Here is a 23,542-nt window from a genome sequence, read left to right as displayed (position 1 = left end):
ATTTTCTGTTCTGAGGACTGCAGTATGTTGCAATAATTTATTAAGGGTAGTAAAATTGTAGTTTACTACTAGGGGAGTCCTTAAAGTGAGCACAAGGTTTTGAATGTGATCCACACAAAAAAGTGACAGTGAGAATTTGAAAGATATGCTTCAATACTTTTATTATGGGTTTCGATTAGATTACAAAATTTGTGAACCAGGAAAAATATGAGGATGATGGAAAAATTTAATCACCTCATCAGGAACCCAAATGGAACTGTACTGGGTATATAAAAGGTTTGTCTGGCCTTGCCTTCAAGAAGGGCCAAAAGAGTTGGCCAGATATGATATTTCTCCCAGAAATTCTCACATTTACAACTCAAGAGCTTCCCTAACCAAGCACAGGGCTTTTTTTGCTATTTGGTAATCTTCAGGGGACTTTTCTTTCACAAAATCATATTGAACTTTGATAGTTCAGAGAAATTATCAGTGCAAGGAACTCTACTATAACATCATAGGATTCAAGTGATAAAATGCCAGATTGCCCAGCTGAAAAAGCTGTCAGACTTGTGTTTCCTATTTGGTTTCCTTACAGTAGAAGCAAGAACAAGAAGTATCAGGAAACAAAACATGGAACACTTCCAAACAGTTATGATTTCACCTACAGTGGTTTTAAGTTTGCAACAAACTCAACCCTCCCAATTCTATATTTCTGAAATAAACCTCACAAAGAAAAGAAAGACAGTTTAAAGTTTCTGTATTTAAACTGGTGACAGTTTAAATGCGTCCTCTGTTGCATTCTAGGGCACCTGAAGATGTCCCTGCTTATAGGAGACAGAGGTTAGACTGGATGACCTTTAAAAGATGCTTCCAACCCAAGCCATCCTATGATTCCATGGCTTATAATGAATTACTGAGAAAAATAATCTCATGATCTCCTATGTCTACACCCAAACCTACTGCAACCTTAGTAGACTGCTTACTGCTGTCCGCCCCACAGGACTGTGTATCCAGTCAGCCTGTGCATGCTTCTTCAGAAATGAGAACTGCAACACTTGCCATATTTGTGTGCCTGAAAGGACTGGAAAAGTGGTGATAGATACTAAATTTAAGAGCACAGGATGAAACAACCTGAAAAAAAAAAAAAAGAAAAAAAAGAAAAAGGAACACTATTTTTCAGTACCAAGTGCATCCTATCCATCAGCACCATTCATATTCATGATACACCTCTTTTGGAAATCATGGGAAGGGGATGTCTGCCAGCTTATGCATCTGAGAGCACTAATGAAAGCACTAAAAGCCATGTGGCCTCTTGGTAGTCCAAGACTGGGAGGCTGAGCAGCTTTGAAGAAGAAGTGGAAGCAACTGTGAAGATGAACAAGATGAGCAGGAGCCTTGCACCATGATGTGCTGTCACACTTTCAATAGCTCCTCTAATAGCAAGTTGAAGATTGAGGTGGATTCAAATATTTTCAAATATGGCATTATAACTTCACTAATGAAGTGACAGTTCCCATGGTTGCGTTCTTATCCCTGTGTAATGCCTATTGATTATGAATGGTTTGACACTGCCTACTACAGCCTCTTTTACCAGGGTGGGAAGAAACAATGGAAAATTTCCTATACAATTTCAGTCAACAACTGCTCATGGTGCATAGTGAAAAATTCTTGAAAAATGCCTTTCTACTACAAAGGGGTTTTTTTATTTAAAGTTAGGAAAAGTTAGGAATAGCAATGGACAAGCACTTAGAAAAACTACATTCTGAATTAAACAACTCACTAAAACAAAGGCATCAAAGCAGAAGGATAGGCCCTATGAAATCCCTCCCTCGCTCCCTCCCTCCCTCGCTCCCTCGCTCCCTCGCTCCCTCGCTCCCTCGCTCCCTCGCTCCCTCCCTCCCTCGCTCCCTCCCTCGCTCCCTCCCTCCCTCCCTCGCTCCCTCCCTCGCTCCCTCCCTCCCTTCTGCCACTTCCTTCTGCCACTTCCTTCCTTCTGCCACTTCCTTCCTTCCTTCCTGCCTTCCTGCCTGCCTTCCTGCCTCCCTCCCTTCGTCTTTTTCCCTGCCCACCTTCCCTGATACTAGAGAGAACAAGTCTGAGCAATGAACACTGTAAAATCAAATAGAAATTAAGAAAACTGGAAATTATTGCATAATTTTAATGCTTTGAAGTATATTGCAGAATGTGGCTTTGCAAAAAATATCTATATGATTTAACTGGAAAATAAAGGATAAACTATGTTTTGATAATGTATCAAAATGTCTGTATTCTCACCAATGTGTTGGTCCATATTATTCCTTTTTCATTCCTTTTTTCCTATTTTTTTAATAAATAAGAAATTCCCTAAAATAAGCAATTGAATAATAAAGCTTTAATTATCTTCTGTGTTTACCTATATATATTTATTATGTGTCTTCTCCTTAGGCAGTTAAGCTGCAAATGATACTGCAACTTTAATTACTTTTAGCACTTCTTAGCTAAACATGAAGATCTACTGCAAAACCTGAAACATCTTTATAAAAGTTTTTTTCCCAGATGACTGGAGAGAGTGTGTTGCTTCACAGAATTTCAACAATATTTAGGAAACCTAAATTAGTAAAATATTTACAGGCTATTGCTTAAGAAGTCATTTAAACTTAGCAATGTAAATATAAAAATGCCACAATAACATTTTTTTTTCAAATAAGGTTGAATAACAGTATTCCAAATCCTGTTGGCTCTGTTTTCAATTGATTTTGACAGCTGCAGTAAAAAAAAAAAAGAAAAAAAAGAGTTTGGTAGCCAGATTTTGTGGCCAAAATAAAAAATAACAAACCAAACAAAACAGATTTCTCTCATGAAGTTCAAAGAAGAAAATACTACCACCAAGAACATGGAATCAATGAATCATAACAAAACTACTGATTCCTGACTGGAATTGTTAGATGTGCAGAATTTAACAGGGTCAGATACTGAAGACCAGAAAGCTGGTAGCTCCACATCCATGAGATCGAAATGGAAGAAAATGTTTATTGGCAGTTTGTAGAAAAAGGAAGTAAAAAACATGTCAAAATATATTTTTTTGTTAATTTATGTTTTTTGATCTGTTGATCCTTGTGGCAAAGAAAATTTTGAAATTAAAGGATACTTTATACAAGAAATGCACATGTCCCATCAAACATAACATCACTGCTTCAAAATCATAAAAGACTAGCCTCTCTAACCTTTGCACTAAATCTCAGGGTTTTGACAAACTTTCACATACATATTTAAGATACCTTGTGTCATAATAAAATGAAAAAAAGGGCACTTTATCATAGCTTATGCTATTACTGTTACGCAGGGAACACGGCAAATCCCAGAAAAGTACCAAAATCAAAAGAATAAAGAAAAATATGAGCCTACTTACTTCCACATAAGAAAATTACTTAGAGGCACAGTTGTAAAATATTGAATGAGTGCTAAATTGGAAACTGTGCAGTCACAACTCATTTATGGAAGTTTGCTTCTGCAAATTTCTTCAAATGAAAACAGCTAATTTGGACAGGTGAAGCACAGTGCAAGCAATCTAAATTACACAAGTGAAGATGCACTTGTTATTAACCTTATTCAGATCTTAGTTTTTTATTTCAGTTTCTAATTATGCTTGTGCATTTTGTCCTAATAGTATTTGTAAAAAATCTTGAAGGCAAGGACTGATTTTTCTCCTAATTACAAAAAAGAAAAGCTACTGAAGCATTATTAAGACTAGCATATTATATCCATTGTGTGTGACGAATACTGTGAATACTGTCCATAACTCTTAGTTCAGAAGTAGCCAACATCTGGTTCTTGATTTCTAGATGCATGTTGCCATTTCACGATGAAAGCATTCCTGCAATTTTTTTGATTCTCTTGGATACATAATATTTGTCTTATGATTAGAGATAAAGACTTTAGCACCTATCTTACAGGTTAGGGAAGACATGCAACTACATGTTTAGACATATATTCTCATTTGGAATCAAAACCCTGTCCTCAGCATCATTTCCTGAGCACAGAAGCATGTTTGGAATGTCCTGCACTTGCATTTTGTGGGTTTATTTGTTTCTTGAGAATATCAGATAATAGTAGGTGTAGGCAGACTATTCAGCATGTTCTGTTGTGAACAGGAATTGCATACTGCTAACATAATGAATATTTTTGGAGACTGGAACTAGATAATCTTTAAGGTCTCTTCTAAGCCAAACCATTCTATGATTCCATATTAAAGAAATTTATATGAAGGAAGATGAAAACAGGTAGTTAAAATTTTATAACTAAATATCCAAGGCATTATTAATGATGTTCTATTTTGGCAACATGAAGTTTTAATCTTTACATTAATTCTGGCACTTTTACAATTATGATATCTGATTCAGGTAAGTTGTACTGCATATGGCATGAAAAATATGCCAGCTCAAGATTCATTCAATAAATGAAGCTCATCTTTTTACAATTATCTGGGGAAAAAAATCAAGTTGTTCTGTTACATTTTTAAAACTGTTTGTGAAATTATGAAAGGTTAGCAGACAAAATAAAACCATTTATATTACTATTAATAAAACCATTTCTGTTACTATTAATTTTGTGTATTTTCATATTAGGACCAGTCACTAGTGTGTTTTCACAGGGCTCCATCCACAGTCCTGTGCTCTTCAACATCTTCATAAATGACTTGGACACAGGACTGGAAGGGATACTGGGCAAGTTCACAGATGATACAAAGTGGGAGGAGCTATTGCTTCCCTCAAAGGCAGGGAGGCCCTGCAGAGGGACCTCAGCAAATTACAGCACTGAGCAATCCCCAGCCATATGAAGTTCAGCAAGGGAAAGTGCCAGATTCTGCACCTGGGATGGGGCAACCCTGCATGTATGGACAGTCTGGGGAATGAGATGCTGGAAAGCAGCTCCATGGAAAGGGACCTGGGGGTCCTGGTCAGTGACAAGTTGAACAGGAGCCAGCAGTGCCCTGGCAGCCAGGAGGGCCAGTTGTGTCCTAGGATGAAAACTTAAATATTAATTAACCCAAAGGCTGTTTATCCAATGAATGCTTCTGACTTGGCCCCTGTCAAGGCTAAATTTTGAGAAGGTAGTTTCTATATATAGGAGGACAGCCAGCCAACAGAACATGTTTGCTGAAAGGCTGGCAAACAGAACAAGTAAAAAGTGAAGATTCTTTTTAAGCAAATTCAATGCCTATCTCTGAATGATTACACTAGAGGTAGAGTAAGCTACCTCTTAGCTTTCACAGTTTTTTCAACCTTTCACACTTCTCTAATCAACATTCGCTTTTGAGAAGGAAGAACTGACTGCTCTAAGAGATAATTCATTCTTGACTCTCCCACTGCCCTTTCTTGAGCCTTCTACTGTTGAGGAAAATTCCCTTTGTGAAGTAAACTATAACAATCACCATGTAAACCAACATGACCAGTAACAGAGCAATTCTGGAACAGTAAAAAAGAGCATGAGAGAGCAAACTCACATATTTAGTGCTCCAGACAGGGTAATGAGAAGTGTGCATGTTGCTCAAGTTAAATTTGGCAAGACCTATTTACTTGTGTTTATTCTACACTAAAACCTTGTTTTAATAATATTCTTTTACAGTGATGGCCTAGTCACAATTAAAGAGTATAAATACTTTCTGAGAAGATCACAGACCACACTGCCAAAGGAATTGACACCAATTACTAAAAGCAGATTTTTGCTGGGCTAGCAGTCTTTCAGCTATGGTATTTTCCTGCAACTACCAGAATAGGGTATGAGAAATGAGAATTTACTTTAGGGCACCCAGGACAAATCCAGAGGTCTAGGAAGAATATATGTATGGCAGAATAGAAGGTACAATTAAAAATGGGCATCTGTGTATAATGACAAGCAAAAAACCCTCCAATTATACATTATAGTTTTCTAAGAAAATATTTATCTGCAAACAGATTGCCTTTGCAGCTACCAAATGTTTACTTTTAGTCATGTATGGTAAAACTCAACATTGTTATTCTGCTCTTGGGAAAGGAAAAATACAGAGGAGTCTCCTTTAGTGTGGGTAGCAACAAACTCTGCTCCTAGGACAGAAAAAAATAGTAAAACTTGCTACAACCTAAGTTTAGCAAGATGTTTCACAGAATTTACAGAATTTTTTCTAATAGCTGTTGTAGAATAATATGGTGTCCTTCTATAATGGAATGACTATTAGAAGAAAAGGGAAGAGCAACTGATGTCATCTATCTTGAATTCTCCAAGGCCTTTGGCACAGATAAACTTTTGCTTGGTGGCTCCACCTTCCCTCTGGTTTTGGATGAAACAGAGAGAAACCCTGACATATTCATTGCCATAAGAAAACAGAAAAAATGATGTATGTCTGTGCAACCTAAGGAGGCAACATTGCCAAAAGACCTTCCTAACACATAGTGTCTTGTATGCCAGAATTTGGTGCAGGTATAATCCAAGACTTTCTCCATATTTCAAAAGTAAGATATCATCATGAAACTGATTGCAGACAAATTTACTGATGTGAAAAATATTGTTCCCCACAGCAGCCATTTATGTGGCTACAGTAACAGGAGCAGCTCCCAGGAATTTTGTATGAAGATAGTCAGCTGAGTGAGCATCAAGATTCAAGATTTATGTGATACTAGGCCTTACCACTGCAAACTGCCTTTGACTGCATCTTTTAAGCACAATATACCCAGAAGACTTTAAAAACTGTGTAAATATACTACCACCACCTTTAATTTCAGAAGACAAATATTCAGTCAAAGAAATCAGAGACCTTTAGTCAACAGCTATGTGTTATGTAGTTATAGGCAATGTTAAAAACTACAGAAATCACCATATTTTCTCTCTAGAAGCTTAAATCATAAACATAGCTGTATGGAGACGCTGTATACAATTACAGCCACCATAAATTGCAGGAGACAGCCCTTTTTACTCTCTAAAGCAGCCTCTTTCCAACCTGATCTCACCCTCACTGTACAGCATATTTCATTTGTGTTTACAAAAGCTCTTTGGTAGCAAAACAGCAGTTTTCTTTGCAGGAATACAAGTAGTAAAAGTTACAATTGGCTTTAAAAATAAAGAAAATAAGGAAGAAGGGATCTTACTGAACTGTTCTCTTCCTGTTATTTTTTTTCTTCTTTTTATCTGAGACTTTGGCATTCTCCACCCTATTTTCTAGATTCTACTGAAGAAAAGAAACACCCTGAATCCTATCCTAAATCAAAGATTTGTTTAAATCCTACTATTTAATCTATTTATGTCATGTAGTTATAATTTCTATTAGTACTTTCTGCTATTTTGCATGACAATTTTATTTATGGTATTATTTCAGTATTCAGTTTGCTTTTTTCCTTTAGTTTAACTGCTCTGAGATAAGTCTTAAACCTCAACATATTATTAAGAAATATCTTTAGTGATGCCCAAACAAAGTTAATTATAAATAAGTTAACTGAAAGACTGACAAAAGGAGCCACCTCTGTGCATTTATATCAGAGAAAAATTAAAAAGTGCAACTAAGGTCTTGAATATCATCAGACCTTATCTAAATTCATACAAATCTTAGCCAAGCTAATGACATTGTGTCATTAAAAAGGACAGAAATATTTGCAGAAGTGTCCAGATTATAAATACTTAATATTTATTATAATTTTCTCAAGAAAGGAATATATCTCTATAACCCAAATATCAAAAAATGATTTGCACTAGGTTATAAAACTCATTTTCTTTTTACAAAATACTGTGAAGACAAGACAAATATTCTAAGCTTCCCACAGAGTATCCTATTATTATTACAGTATTGGTCTAAACTGTTGCAGCTTTATTTTGGGAACATTGTTGTAGTTGAAATTGTTCTGACGGAGGAGGCCTACTGAAACTTCCTGTTTTGCACAAGACAGATCTTTTCTTTCAAGCACGTTTCAGTTGCAAGTAGCATAGGAAATATCAAAACAGAGCCATTAACTCCAAATTGTCCAGCACGCAGAGCACCCTGTGCAGGCTTTACAGCCACCAAATACACTGCAAAACACAGGGACCAAAGCTGTGCTCATCACCTGGGGTCCAGCAGAGGGTATAGGCTGCGTCCACAGGTGATCATGCTCTGTAAGCAGGCAATCATTGTACCTGAGCAGCCCCAGCCCTCCCTGGGACAGAATGTTCAGTGCCCCCAGCCAAAATCCAGCATGGGGACACAGTGCTCCAACAGCGCTTTGTTTTCTCTTTTGCTAGACTAAACTTAGTCACAAAGCCAGTGATTTTAATTTCTTTTTCTAAGTTTTACATACTTTTATCCCCCTCAGACCATTAAGCATCTGCAAAGCTTTGATCATCAAAGTACTTTCACAGACTTCAAAGGGAAACTATCAGGCTTAATCTTGAACTAAGTGTATAGGAATCTACTGAACCATGGTTTCAGGTGGGGTTCTCTGAACTGGTGAGAAGAGTCCATATCGTTCAAAAGTACAGCTTGTTTGCATAGGGGTACCCAGCAAATCATACCTGCTGCATTTGTTCTTCCTCTGAAAATATCGTCATATGCCTTCCATTGAGGAGTCACCTGGTAGGCGTGGATGAACACCACAAAAACCACCACTAGGCACATTAATGGCACCAGAGCAGCAGTAAAGAGAGCAGCATAGGCATTTGGAATGAAACACCTGATGGAAAAAAAAAAAATGGAAAAATATGCTGTTAATAAGCATAAGAGACACCCTGAAAGGCTGTAATTATAATACAGATAGAAAATATTGTCATAAACAAATATTTTTGAAAAAGGATGTGCTTTGCAAACCATAAATTCTTTAACTCTGTTCCCAGAGTAACCTTGATAGGTTCCTTTGTGCTCTGTTGGTTCTTATCTCATTATCATATCTTAAGGAGGATAGCTGTTGCTCTTACAGTATGCATGTTATATTTAGCCTAACCAATATTGGAAAAAATTTAAACTTGCAATGAAAAAAATTATATTTTAACAAACTGTATGCTGCTATATAAATTTAAAATGATCATTCTTAGTCACCAGTTTCTAAGAGGACATAATGCAATTTTTTGCATTTAGCTCCTGAAAGCACAAATTAAATTTTGAAAAATATAATTTTTATATAAATAACTGAGTCCTAAAGACAACATAGCTATTCCTTCTCATGTTGTTGGAAATAACATGTCATTTGCTTAGAGAAGCCAAATGCGCACTCCTTCCTCCTTCCCCCCTCCCGCCCCCCAATTGTTTAATCTTTCCTTGCCCTTTTAAATTTATTTAAGTTATAATTACTTTTTAAGATGTGTCCGGAACATGAAATATCCCTGAAAGAGCCAAATTATGCATATATGATGATGAAGAAAATGGAGATGATAGTTATAGAGATCTTTCAGGAGTATGAGAGACCAGGGTTTTCTGTGCCCTCCCTGGAGACCAGTATGTGCTTTACAGACACTGACCTACCCTAGAGATGACGCACAAGAGAGCAGCCCAAGGGACAGCGTGGGAGTCAGCATGTCTAGAGATTATGTGGTCACTGCAGTCCCTATTAAGAGGGTGTAACTTACCCAGCCATTCTGTTTCTCAGGTCAGCTCATCTAAGCTTAGCACAGATGCTGATGTATGTCTGGGAGAGTCCTAGGTAAAAGTTTCACTGGTTGATGAAGTTTCATCAACCTGGTTGGATAAACCTGGGTTTGCTTAGGTGTACTTTCATACACTGCCAGAAATTCAAGACTGCATCCATGTTGTCTCTTTCAGAACAGCATACGAAGGGAATCCCAAAAAATAATGTCCAGCTTTTTCACAGCTCTCTGCAGAATGCAGAGGCTCAGTCAGACACCAAGCTTAGATATCATCTGATAACATAACTGAACAAGTAAGCATCAGGGAAAGTAGGAACTCTGCAATGCAATTCAGAGTGTTTGTTCCTTTCCTCATAGAAGACACTTCAGTCTTTACTCATCTTGGGGGCCTTCACTGGACTTTGTACTGTCTGTCCATGTGCCTTTTGTACTGAGAAGGCCAGAATTAAACCCAGTACTCCAGGTGTGACTTCATGAGTGCTGAGCAGAGGGCAAGGATCACCTCCCCTTGACCTGTTCTCAACATGGTTGATATGGGATGCAACATCCCATACATTTCATCTTTCTAATTTTTGCTGTTTCTTAGGTATGAAAATTATTTTTGTTCCCCAAATGCATTCTTGAGGTGGCACAATTAGCACTAAGAAATGATATCAGATTACTACCTATGCTGATTTTAATGATTATACTGAAGGCAAGAATCTTAGTGCAAGAATAGTCTTCTATAAAATCGTATTTATGTTCTGAAATCTGTATATTTTTCATCTTGATGCATTTTTGTATTTCAAAGACAATATATATATTAAATAACTATCAGAGTTTCTTGAAACTATTGTGAACACTACTTTATACTCAGTTAACAAAAGCTGTATAAAAATGAAAACCTACAGAAATGGATCACTTTTACGAATACCGTTAGGTACTTGCTCTAAAAATACACTTTAAAGTTATGTAAAGAAATACACAAAACTATATTAATCTTCACAGCTTACTTTGGATTTTCTTCTTGAAGCAATGGTGTGCAAGTTACTGACAACCACATCATCCTGTAAGATTTATTCATATATAGTAATGTGATTATATATGTTGACAGATTTATTTTATTATGGAAATAGTATGGGATAAAATTATAGGGACCAACTGCAATTATTTATTAAACTTAATACTGGGGACATATCTAGCATTCCATTACCCTGACACGTTTGTTGTACAGAACTACTGTGTGTTATATACTTACCACTGGATAGGAATGTTAAAAAATACCCCAAAGTATCAGCTAAGCTGATGTTTCAGAACACAGCCACTCTGCTTTAAAAGGTCTAGAAAGACTGAGGCTTATTTGTCTGAAGATGAGCATTATTTCCTGCAGTATAGCCTTCCAACAAGTTTCTTTTTTCTTTTTATTTTTTTAAAGGCCCTATATTTTTGTAAGCTTTTTGTTTTGTTTTGATTTTGTGTGATAGCAAAAATACCAACTAACCAAACAACCAACCAACCAAAAGAAATCTATCCATTGATATACTGATTTCTACAAGAGAGAAATAAACCAAACCAAACCAAACCAAACCAAACCAAACCAAACCAAACCAAACCAATAAAACTAACCAAACAAACTAATAAACAAACAATAAAATACACCAAACCCCAAAATTGTTAGCTTCTTCAGAGGTTCTCTGTAATTTTATTACAAAGATTCTGTTACTTCCTAGTAACACTGCCTTTTATCAAAATGTATTTTTTTTCTCTCACACTTTTGAGAATTTTTGCTCACAGCTTAAGTCTTCCTAGCATCAAAATGACAGCTGTTTAGCTTTTGTCCCAAGCTGCCACGAGTCTTGCCCTTCTTAACTATTATCTGATTGGAGGATCTAGGTTTGGTTCTGTGCTGACTGTTTTGTTTTGACCGTTGACTTTGTTGATGTCTAATTTTGTTCTGATTGCTATAAATTTCTCTGTTTACTTTGTGTGAGGAATTAAAGAATGCAATTGCATGTTTCGAAACACTATCCCCATGAGAAAAGTCATCACAACAGGAACTTGAGATAAGCACCTTTTTATGGAAAGCTGATAACAGAAACTGATGGAACATTTAACTAGCCGCCATAATTGCTTGTATTTTCAGTATATCAATTATTGTCATTTTTTTGTGTTTTTATTGGCAGGAATTTGTTGGGAAACCAAATATTAGCAAGATTATATAAGAAAAACCACTTAATATATTGTTAGTTTGATTTTTGCTGAGTTTGTTTTTTTTACTGAAAAAATAAATAGTGTGGGAAAAGCTTTTACTTTTATCTTATGGATGTATTATTTTATTTCAACCAATTGAGAATTAGAAAATTCAATCAAATCTAGCATTGGAGTTGGTACAAGAGTTTATGCATACTGGAATCATGCAAACGTATTAATTTTCCAAGTTCTGCCCAGAAGGCTTTTTTTATCATGACTTGGCAAAATTTTTCAGAAACATCAGAAATATTAATAATAATAACCTAAATGATCTTAAAAAAACAAAAGAAAATATTACATGGGAAATTATCGAGTCTCTCTTCAGGGACTATTAGAATGATGGGCAGCCATGGACTGAAAATGGGTCATGAATAAAGTCCAGAAAAGCCTTTTACCACTGTCAAGACCTGTAACTGTTTTTAAAAATACTTATATTCTCACATTAATATGCCACTGTTAAGTTTCCTAGCATGTGTCCTAAGAGAATGTTTTAACCTCACTTCACTTCTTTTATCTGTTCCAATCAGAGCAGTAACTATAGTACACTGTGGACCACACAAGATTCCAACTCGTGGGTGCAATTTCCTGCAGCAAATTACGAAGGAATGTAATGAGAGCACTTTGGCCACTGAAAATAAAATGAAGAAATAAAAACAGTAAAAGAAAAAAAAAAAAAAAAAAAAGAGATAAACTAAATCTGAAAGGGAATTAACTTCATTTATGACCTCACCAATAGTAGCCACAGCTTTTGTTTTGTGTCAAAATTAAATCACAACAGAGCTTTAATCTATCTTCTGGATAACTGAGTACGTTTGTCTGAAAGCCGTTTTATATAAGAACCTTTTTTATATGAGAACTTTTTTGTATTTTGTCTGAGAACTTTGTGTGCTAAAATTTGATTTCTCATCGTATGTAGAATTATCCAGTGGGGCAAGAATGCAGGTCCCTATCAAGTCAGAACATTCTGTAATTCTGTCATTACTTACAAAATTCCTCCAACTATATGTTGATGTGGTTGAGAAAGAACTCTATTTTGAAGCCTTAAAGTACGTGAAGATGCATCCTCAACAAACCCACACACACTTGTTCCAGTGTGCAAAGGTAATAAATTGTGCTGCAAGACATGGTCATCCCCTGGAGTCTTGACTGACTGAGAAAATACACATTGTAACACTAGGTGTGTATTTGTTTGGGATACCCCTGCATGGAATTTAAAAATCAACACTTGCTGTGTAATTCTGTGGCTAATTTCAAGCCCCAAATATGTTTGATAGACACCAGAACTTGAAAGACAACCCACTATAGTGCATCACTTGGATTAGTTTAGGGATATTCTGATGAAAAGTGATGAAGCCTAACTCCTCATGATGCTCTAAGGTGCAGGATAGTGGTCCCATCTATTTGCTCGAACTTGTCTTTCACTGTTCATCAGCAGGAAGGACATAACAGGAACTTAGTTCTTCTGAACAAAGCTGAGAATGGATCAGTAATACATATGCCTAGATATGGTGCAGCGAAAGACACGTTTCAGGTTTAAGGTAATTTTGATGCACACAGCACCAGTAGGTCCTTGGAAATAATATGTGGCAGGCACGTGCCTTCAGTAATGGACTAGATGTGAGTTAGAGATCTTAAAAGGCAGTTCTAACAAGTGTCAAAAATGGCTTTACAAAGTCAGTTTGTATTAGATATGTTCTGTTAAAGGAACAAGGGGTACATAAAATGTTAAATCTTACTGAAATAGTGCATTCATTATTACCATTCACAATGAAATGTCATCAATTGAAAAAGCCTGAGCCGAAGTGAAAGACATGGCTAATCAGACATCAGAACTTTCCCAATTGCTCTAAGATTGGCTTCAGGAAATTAGCCCCAATACCTGGTTAAAGTTCATATTCTAAACTTTTGGAGCTGCAGCTACAGAGAATTGAGTTGATGATTGCGACTGGATTTGTATATTTAATTATTGGAATAACTATTGTACATTTTATGATTACTGGCATTATTACTTCTGTTGTTTCTGTCTTTTCTCCTTTTTCTTTTCTATGTATGCATTACCCCCGTGGATAACGCATGAACTGAGGAAAAGTCCCTGGAAGACAGTATTTGAGTCATGGGGTGGCGTGAAGGCTTAAAGAATGCAGTCACCTATCTCAAGATAACGTCCCCATAATATAAGCCACCATAATGGAATTTGAGATAAGCACAGACAGAAAACAGAAGGACATTAACCCCAGGCCTAATGGGCCTAAGGTGAAGATTTGGAATTAGTACAGGCAAAATTCTGATGACTGTAGGGACTTAAGGCTTATCTGGACAAAAAATGCACACAGTGAAAACTGTGAGAAAGGATGCACATGTCAGCCAAATTTGTGGAAACTGCATCTATGCCCCATGGATACCCTGGACTTGGGCTGCATAAAGTGGTACCTCCAGGTAAGCAGCAGGGAGACCACCGCCAGAGAAGACCAAGATGTAGAAGGACCAGCAGGATGCTGCAGGAATCCATGTGGTGAATATATCTTTTTATCTTCTGCTTAATCTCTCACACTATTTCTTCTCTCCCTATCCCCAACCCCCTACCTTCCTAGTCGTTTTTTGTTGGTTTTTTTTTTTTTCTCTCTACCTCACATTTACTGTTAAATCAAATCTGTACTACTGACTTCAGTGTATGGTCTCATTTACTCCTTAATTTGGGCAGAAGCATCTCTTATTATCAGATCATAATACACTGACACTAAGGTATTTCCACTGGTTGTTTCTCCTTCTACTTCTATCTAAACTCATTAAATTTTATCATCTTCAAGACTTCCCCTTGAATTCTCCCAGTCTCCTATTTCATGCATGGTGTCACTTTAAACAGTATTTTATTTCCATCTCAAATTTTTCTAACATAACAGAACAGAATATAAAGCACATTTTCAAAAGCTCTGTGTATGTCTGTATATGTGAAAGGCCTGTTCTGTGAAAGAGGCTAAAAATAAATTTAGAAATAATTGTCTTTAGTATGCTTCTCCTCCAATGTATAATTCCATACTAGTATGTAAAGATTTGTTACTCATTTTACAACTGGAAAAAAACCCATAATATTGAAACTAATCAGCTATTTTTCTTTCAATATGAATCAATAAGACATTTAATTTACATATTTTTTTCAGGCCTAGAATGATGCCTAGAAATAGCTTTAATATATACAATAATTTTCTCATTGATGACTACTGCAGATGTTCATTTAATTGAAATTGATACTTTCAAATTCAACAAACATGGAAAGATTAGGGGAAATTAAGAGATAAAAAAAATAAAATTTCTTTTTCTTTGGAAAAAAGATGTAACTTCAGAAAATCATATACGTTTAAATATATACACTGAAAAAAATTGCCTCATTATTGTCCAGACAATAATTTTTACCTTGATTTTCCTTTTTTTTTCCCACCTCAAATCTATTGAAGCAGATTCTTCTCAAGAGGGTGAAGCATGTTATCTGACACTTCAATTGTTTTTTGTAAAGTCTCTTGTGATCTCTTAAAACATCACACTTCCTAAAATCCGGAGAAGTATTCCAGCTACATATGATATGGAAGGCCATTTTTTTTTTCCCTAATACTTTTAAAGGAAACACAAGAAACAACTGACAACATGTATACTAGAACTAATGTTAGCACAATTACATAATTAAATTATAGAATTTACTTAAGAGAAAAGCTTATGCTTCTATGAGGTGATGTGGAGAAAACCATATGGAAAGGGCATGCTAAGCTTATTATGGGTAGCATTTGAGGTGGTAGTCATTAGTTCTTGAAAAAATTCAAGCCACATTAGTAAAATTTCTGTTTCTATAGTAGGCAGGATTGTAGAGATTTCTGCATTATAAAAAAAAAATCACAGTGCTGAAGGCGCACAAGTTTAAATTTGTAATCTTCAGTCAGCTTCAAACAGTTTTCTATACACATTAATAAGGGTTCGTGGAAGACCCTGGAAACAGGCTTTACACTCTCTCAAATTAGTGAGACTGAGTTGAAGAGTGTGGCCCAATTTGGTATGCTTTATGGCTACCTTGGAGGATGGAAGGTGATCCAGCATTTATTTGGAGGATTTTATGAGCTTTGCAACACAAATAGGAGCTACATATGTAACAATGCCACTTTGCTACCTTCCTTTGTGGCAAGCACTGGCCTGTGATACAACTATGGAATAGTATAAAACAATGGAGAATTTTAAAAACTTTTTGAAGTGCCACCAGAAATTACATGCTGTCCTTGCAAGCCTTTTACTAAAGGAAATTCTACTGTGGCTGAGAAAGCTTTGCTCTCTATAAAAAAATTCTCTCCATATTATACTCTACATCACTAGTGCCTAATCGCTGTCTAGTGACAAAGAACAATAATCTTCTCCAATAAATCTGCTTCAGTGCTTCACAGCACTTACTGAGAGAGATCATTACCCAATATTAAGCTCAGGTCTTTATTTGTGCAGTATATACAGGTTATGTCTTATCTGAGCCAACATGGCTGTGGGAAACTAATATTTTCCTCGTTTGCTGCAACATTTCTTTATATACTGTAAATTGATACTATTTTCCTGTATGGTATTCTTTTAAATGGACAGACCTAGTCTGGAAATATTTTGCTATTAAGACTTTTGCCTGGATCCTTGATCACACCACTTAACTGGTGTATTTATTAAATTATGGATTACAGCATGTTTGATAGCTTTTCTTCTTAGTGCATTGCTAAGGCAGAAAGATTTTATGTGTTCTTAAGAGTAAATCGCTTAACATATGGGTCCAAATTATGTCTGACTTTATTTCTATAGCACAAAATTGTTGACTCATTCTCAGTTTACCATCCACAATACACACAAGATCTTTCTGTGAAGAACTGGTAAAGAGCCAGTTATTCCACATCCTCTTTCTGCAAAGCTAATTATTCCCGGAAAGATACAATTCTTTCCACATGTTCTCACTAAAAATTATACTATTTCTTCAGAAGAGATCTCAGATGTCAATAACATTATGAATTTTAATTGATTTTTAATGAATTTTTTTTCCCCAGCTTTGTGCTGTGGTAAGTTTGAGTGGAAATTCCTTTATTGCAGGCTTGTATTACATGAGATAATAAAAATAATATATTCCAGTTAATTAGTAACCAAGGCAGATGTTGAAGAATATTTAAAAGGCATTTTGAAGTATTTATTCCTTAAAACACTTAATCTAAGAATTCTGAAAACGTGAGAACTGTTAACAGTCATTTTCAATATGTCTTGGAATATAGTGTAGAATTTGAGATTACTAGTTATATACTAATATTTCACTGAAGTCAGAAACAAAAAAAAAAATAGGAGACATGCTGAAACATTCAGCTCATCATCAAGATTTTTTTGGACAACAGACTACATCAGGCAAACTTGTTTTCATTATTTCATAAGTTTACATGTTTGGTTTATAAATGGACCTGAGACCTCTTACGCTATTTAAATTACGAAACACGAGGCAACACAAAAATGCAGAAAAGGAAAGTAATGTATAACACACTCATACCAGTGCCCTCACCAGTGAGATTTATTTCTGCAGAATAGAATGTGGAAATCACTACAGACTACATTAAGAATGACAGGAGTTGTAATTTTACACTGTTCCAAAGAGGTCATACTTGGATCTACAAAGAATTGTCTATTCTGCAACACACATGAGGTAAACATTCCACTCTAATCAGTCTTACAAACACCTCAGAAGGCATGCTGTGCCTGTGTTGTGGTTTAATCCTAGATTGCAGGTAAGGACAACTTGCTCACTCCCCCCACCTGCCCTCTCAGTGGAGAGAATTGGAAAGGAAATGTAAACCTTGTGGGTTGAGTTAACAACTATTTAATAATGGAAAAAAAATAATGGAAAAAAATTCAGTAATACTGAATGTGATGACAATGATGATGATGATGATAAAAAAGATGAAGATAGAAATAGCAATATTAACAATAATAATAAGAAGAATGAGAGACAGTAACTAAACCTGGAAGAAACAAGCGATAAATTATAAAACTGTGTATCAACACTGACTAAATCCCAGCCCATTCCTGAAGAACCATCAGTCCCCTTCCAGGTCACTCTCCCTGTTTATATACTAGGTAAGATGTCCTGTTGTGTGGAATATCCCTTTGGCCAGCTTGTGCTCACTGTCCTGGCAATGCTCTCTCCCAGCTTTTTGTGCAGCTTCTCACTGGCATTGAACAAAACACTGAAAAGTCTTGGGCTTAGGGTGAGAAATATGCAGCACCAGCCAAATTATCAGGGTGTTAACAGCATTATTTTCATCCTGAATACAAAACACACAGTGCTGTGTATCAGCTGCTATGAAGAAAATTACATCTGATTAGTCAAAACCACGACAGTCCTGTTTTAGCAAATTTCAAGAACACAAACTGAATTTAAAAAGTTCACACTAGAGCTATGAATGCCACCAGAGGTCTTATGCATTTGTTCTGCTCTGAACACATGGGAAAAAAATATTTCTGGTATGTTTTGATTTGTTTGGTTTGTGGGATTTTTCATAATGGGAAGGGACAATTACTGGGAAACTACAAGTAGGCAAGGAACTGGCAGTATACAAATAGGAAAAAAGCAAAACTTGAATACTTGAATACTCCATGTTGTAATATATTTTGTTTGTTGGAAAACACATGCTGAGGAGCTTAAACTTTATCAGTATTGGCAGATGGCTGTATCAGAGTAGTCTCTGGAGGGATTATCTGTACTTAGCAGACTGAAAATGATCAGGATTGGGCACCTTAGAAGGGCAACTAGATGAAAATTAAAAATATACTTTCAACTTCAGGAACTAATGCCTGGTGAAAAAACCCACAAAAAATACTTAAAGCACACGTTTTACACTGAAAGATGTTAGAAAGCTCTTGTTTCTTTACTTGAAACATTTTTTCCAATGAAACCTCTGAGGCTGAGTTCTAAGCTTTCTTTTCTGGTGAACACTTGTTAAACATTTCCTAGGCAATAGAGAGTTAAGCCTAGAATGAAGATCAGCTGAGCTTTCTTCTTTTCCACCATAGATATTTTCTCAATTTTACTCCTTTTCTCCTTTCCTTTATCTTTTTCCTTCCTCTCTTTACCCTTCCCTTTCCTCTGCATCACCAGTAACTGCAAGCTGTGCACAGGAATAGGATGGACAAACTGTGCACCTGCACATACACAGAGAACTTGACTACTATGATTTTTTAACATCTTTTTTGCTATTTATAGCTACTATCAACTAAAACATTGCACAATCCAAACTACATAATAAAGAAGTAATCCTTCCAACGTCCAAAGATGAAAACCACATGTACAACTCCAGTCTAACAATGCAGTGTTTACTTTAACCAGTACCCAAAACTGCATTTATCAAAAAACTCTATTTTCACTGCTAATCTGTCTTACATCCTGCTAGTGGTTAGACAATTTCTCTCTAAAGATTGGCATAAGACACAAACACAAGAATTCTAAAACAAACCATCAGCAAAGATTTTCTTTCTGTAGTTTCCTTTGAAAAGGGCAAATTGTATTCCAATACAGTAGCCACAGAGGCACTTAAAGCATTACATTTTTTCCCCTAATCCTTCAGAAAGCAACCTTTTTTGTTCAGATGTGCTCTGAGTAATAACATCATGCAAATCATAGCATTGAGTAATCATTCTGTTATTTATACTTACTATATATTAAGCCTAGGCTAAAGAGGTTAAAATTTCCAACTTGCATCACAGAAAGAAAACTTAGTTGCATAAAAAAATTTCTACAAGGCTTTTGAGAATGTTAGTGTAAGATCAGAATGTACAATAAAGGGATCACAGCCACCAGGAAAATGCTTAGACAGTCAGGTCTCTCTGTCTCTATGGAAGCATTTGTATAAAAGTATAGCTTAAAACAACATTTTGCAACAAAATATTGGTCCAGGGTTTGCACAGTAAGTCTACTCAGGGAAGTGAAAAGGAAAAACAAGAATCTGACGTGTTGGGGGGCATCCACTAGAACAAATCTAAGGATCTATGATAAAGCATGAATCCTCTTTCCATCCAAAATTCCTAAGTCTGTTTTGCATCACTCCACTTTGGTACTTTTTTTACTTAAAACAGTGCCAAGGTAGAGGTTGTAAAGAGGCCATTATGGATGATTCTTGGTAGGATTGAACTTCTTCTATCCTCTACAGCCTGTCAACACTACTCAAACCCTACTTACTTTACTCTAAAGCCTCAGAGCTTTCTGGTGGATTTTCCTTTGGCAGGATGCCAGGTGCTCTCCACGTTGCTCTATCACTCCCCTCCTCAGCAAGACAGAGAGGAAGGGTGTAACAGCAAATTAGATGAAAAAAAAAACTCATGGGTCAGAGAAATACAGTTTTATAAAGCAAAGGACAAGGTTGCATGTGGAAGAAAAAGGAACGACTTGTGGACTACTTCCCATCAGCAGATGATGTCCTGTTACTTCTCAGGAAGCAGAACTTGAGCATGAGTAGCAGTTACTCCACAAGACAAACATCATAACAACAAATGTGTCCCTTTCCTCCTCCTTTCTCGTAGGTGTTTTATCTGAGCAGACAGGATCTATCATGGAATATCTCTTGGGTCAGCTTGGGTCAGCTGTCCTGGCCATGTTCCTCCTTTGATCTTGCTCACCCCCAGCCAGAAAACTCCAACTACTATAGAAAAAAAGTCATAATAATATAATGTACAGCAGTTACATAATGACATGCATTAAAAGGAAGGCTATGGATACCTCAATCAAAATATGACTAAAAGGCCATGGCAGCTGTACTGAAGATGAGCAATAATGGTCAAATACATTCTGCATTTCTCATATCTCTTTATTCATAACAAACTAAGATAATATGAATAACCTTGGCAAGTTTTGGGAGGAAAAAGTGAGATTTTGAGTAAATTGAACACTGTAAGGCAAAGCACAGTGGTATTGTGGCTCAGGATGACACAGTATGCCCTCTTTCATGACTCAGTGCTTCAGTATGAGTACACTGAGCTAGAACCTGACTGGGGTGTCTTTTCTACAGGACTGAGCAGGGAAGAATGATTTTGCATTGGTCAGCAAAAACTAGAGCTGCGTCACAATGCTCTAAATTACACTTGGCAGGTTAGAGAAGCTGTTCAAGCAATGAAGGCTGCTTGAAATGTGGTCTGGGCTTATATTTTGATCAGTTTCCAATATGCAAGGGTTTCTTTAAGCAAGGTTCCTCTCAGGAAATAGATTTTGGTTTTGTATACTTAGCAACAAGACAGTAGCTAATAATAACAGGAGGGGAGCTATCTGATTTATATTTGCATGAGATAACTACAAAAAATGGTCTGATGGGAAGGTGAAAGCAGCAATGGTTTATGACTGAATCAAACAGTACATGGGAGCTTTCAAAGAGGCATGACACAGCTGACATCTCACTGACATTGCCTTGGCAGGATATGGTTGCCACAGGCTCTCTTACTTTTTTTTTTTTTTTTAATGATTTGCAAACAAAAAGCATGCTTAACCCATGTTCGTCAAATTTTATGGACTGCATCAAATTTTAAGCCGAAATCTGATTTTCCTAATTTGAGTTTCAGAATAGTATTATAAACCAGTACAAATTCCAGATTATTTAGAAAAAAATCTTAGAAATGCTTTTGTTAACACTGGAAGTTACCAGTGAGACAATTTAAGAATTTTAAATGCTATTTATATATGTAAACACTCTTCTGAGAAATAATTTCCTAATCTGCATAAAATTGTAGACAGATGTGAGAACTGAGTCCAAAATACAAAAATTGGATTTTAAAATCTGACTGCACTGGAATTAGAAGGTGCATGATGATTAAAGACAAAAACCTTGGTACTATGGTGGAGTTACATTTTATGAAGAAAAAAGTTTTTCTAATATTAGTGGGTTCCAGTCCCCAGGAGTGATCTGTGTGTGTAAAGCAATTCTGAAATTTAAGGTGACAGACAGAACAGTTGCAAATATTACACTTCTCTCTGCATTATATGTAACTGAAGCTATTTAAATGTCAGTTCCTGTTGCTTCTAGTCCTGAAAAGAAAAAGGTTTTTGTAATTTACACAGTGAATTTGCTAAAAATAAGTAGGTTTTCTACCAGCCAGACAAGACATTTAGGAAACCTATGAAAATGTCAGGTAAAAGAAATTGAACAAAATGTACCAGCATTTAAAAAGACTTCTCAGAGCTGTTTTGTTTTTTTTAACGTAAACAATGCAGTGTTCACTGAACTTCTGCCATAAGCTCATGTTGGTGCTGTTACTGATAAGCAAAGAACACAAATACAAATATATGTTCTTGCTGATAAGTGAACTACAGGCACCCCTTCCTGATACTAGCAAGAGTTTTTTTAAAACCTTGTCTCAATTCTGACCATCAAACAATGCAGCCACAAAACCTCTGTTGTCAGAGGTTTTTGCAATGTGTAGAGTTATGTATATTTAGGGTTTTCATAGTGTTTCATAGGGTTTTTACATCAGACACATCTCTCAGTACAATGTGTTCAGGACACAGGGCAGGGTGGAAACTTGTGGTGTTTCTGCTCTGGAGGAAGTACCAGTTTGTTTTCTCATAACCAGCCTCCAACACCTACATATGTAAGCCTGCAGAGTGCAGAGGCTGCACCACACTTGTTGCAGTTTGAGTGCTCCTGGCCACAGCAGCTCTTTGTTAAGGGTTTTTTCCAAGGCTGTGCTATGTTAGCCACATTGTTGTGCTGCAGGAGCAGACTTGGAGCTAAGCTGCTTCTTGCAGCTGTGGGTGCAGAGATGTGAAACACCCCCTGTGAAAACACAGCCTCTGCCCCAGAACACCTGTCCAGCTGGAGGTACAAGTTCACTTCTGTGTACCTTCACAAAAAGTCTTATTCTCTGTATGATATGCAAGTTCCTCATAAACACATAGCCATGATATCCTACAAGCTGTTTCCCATGTTCTGCATCTTCCTCCATGGTAAGAACCATACAAATTCTGGTGTGAAAACGGTGAAAATTTCTGATTCAATTTTCCCTATTTACCTAAGAGAGAGGGTGTCAAAGAACTCAAACCAGAGGAGAAAAAGATTGTATATACCTAAAAAATAATTTTGAAACAGAAAATGAAAAGGTGAGTGCTTTCCCTGTAGCTGCATGTAAAAAATTCCAACATGATGTTACTCTTACTTTTGTTTAGTCACTTTTCCTCAAAAGGAAATAGGAGTTTTCTCTAGAATACAGAACACCATCTGCTCATGGGTCAAGTTAAGCAAATCTCAGGGGACTCATAATAGCTACCCCAAAGAATCTCGTGCAGCTGTGAAACAAGTCACACCCTTGTACAAGTACGTTTTGAAATACCTGTAATCAAATACTACTGCCCCAAGCGGAACACAGACTGATTGTTTTGATTCAGTGCTGCGTTCAGCCTCAGTCACCTCACCAGGATGACTGGAAAATGAACAACCCAAGGAATTTCTTACTGCCCATACAATTGCTGTGGAGGTTGGTATGAAGAAAAATGAAAGTTACATTAAGAAAATCATTATTTTCTTTATATTTTGCATGTAAGTTTAAAGTGAAATGCAAAATGTTTAATAATGGTTGTCCCGGATTTTATAGACTGAAAATGTGACATTAACTCTTTGGCATTGTTTAATTTCCTTTTAATTTCTTTTGTCTATGCAGCAAAAGAGGCAAAATAATGAGGGAAAGAGGAGAAGGAGGGGAAAAATGTTAATGAAAATCATGTTAAGAAATTTAAGCTCAGAAACTGCAGAAT

At 36.3% G+C, this 23,542-nt stretch overlaps 1 protein-coding gene across 1 annotated transcript in view; it reads right to left on the bottom strand.

Moving 5' to 3' along the window:
- ADGRV1 (adhesion G protein-coupled receptor V1) overlaps positions 1-23,542 on the bottom strand; it is a 269,547-nt gene that overhangs the window by 40,036 nt on the left and 205,969 nt on the right. Inside the window, exon 91 of the mRNA XM_086866622.1 lies at positions 8,473-8,630. Coding sequence (XP_086722748.1) covers positions 8,473-8,630 — 158 coding nt within the window. The remainder of the gene's footprint in view (positions 1-8,472; positions 8,631-23,542) is intronic.

Source organism: Cyanistes caeruleus, chromosome Z (assembly GCF_971803275.1).
Source record: "Cyanistes caeruleus chromosome Z, bCyaCae1.hap1.1, whole genome shotgun sequence".
In the NCBI taxonomy this organism is placed as follows: domain Eukaryota; kingdom Metazoa; phylum Chordata; class Aves; order Passeriformes; family Paridae; genus Cyanistes; species Cyanistes caeruleus.
This window is presented reverse-complemented; position numbering and strand designations above follow the sequence as displayed.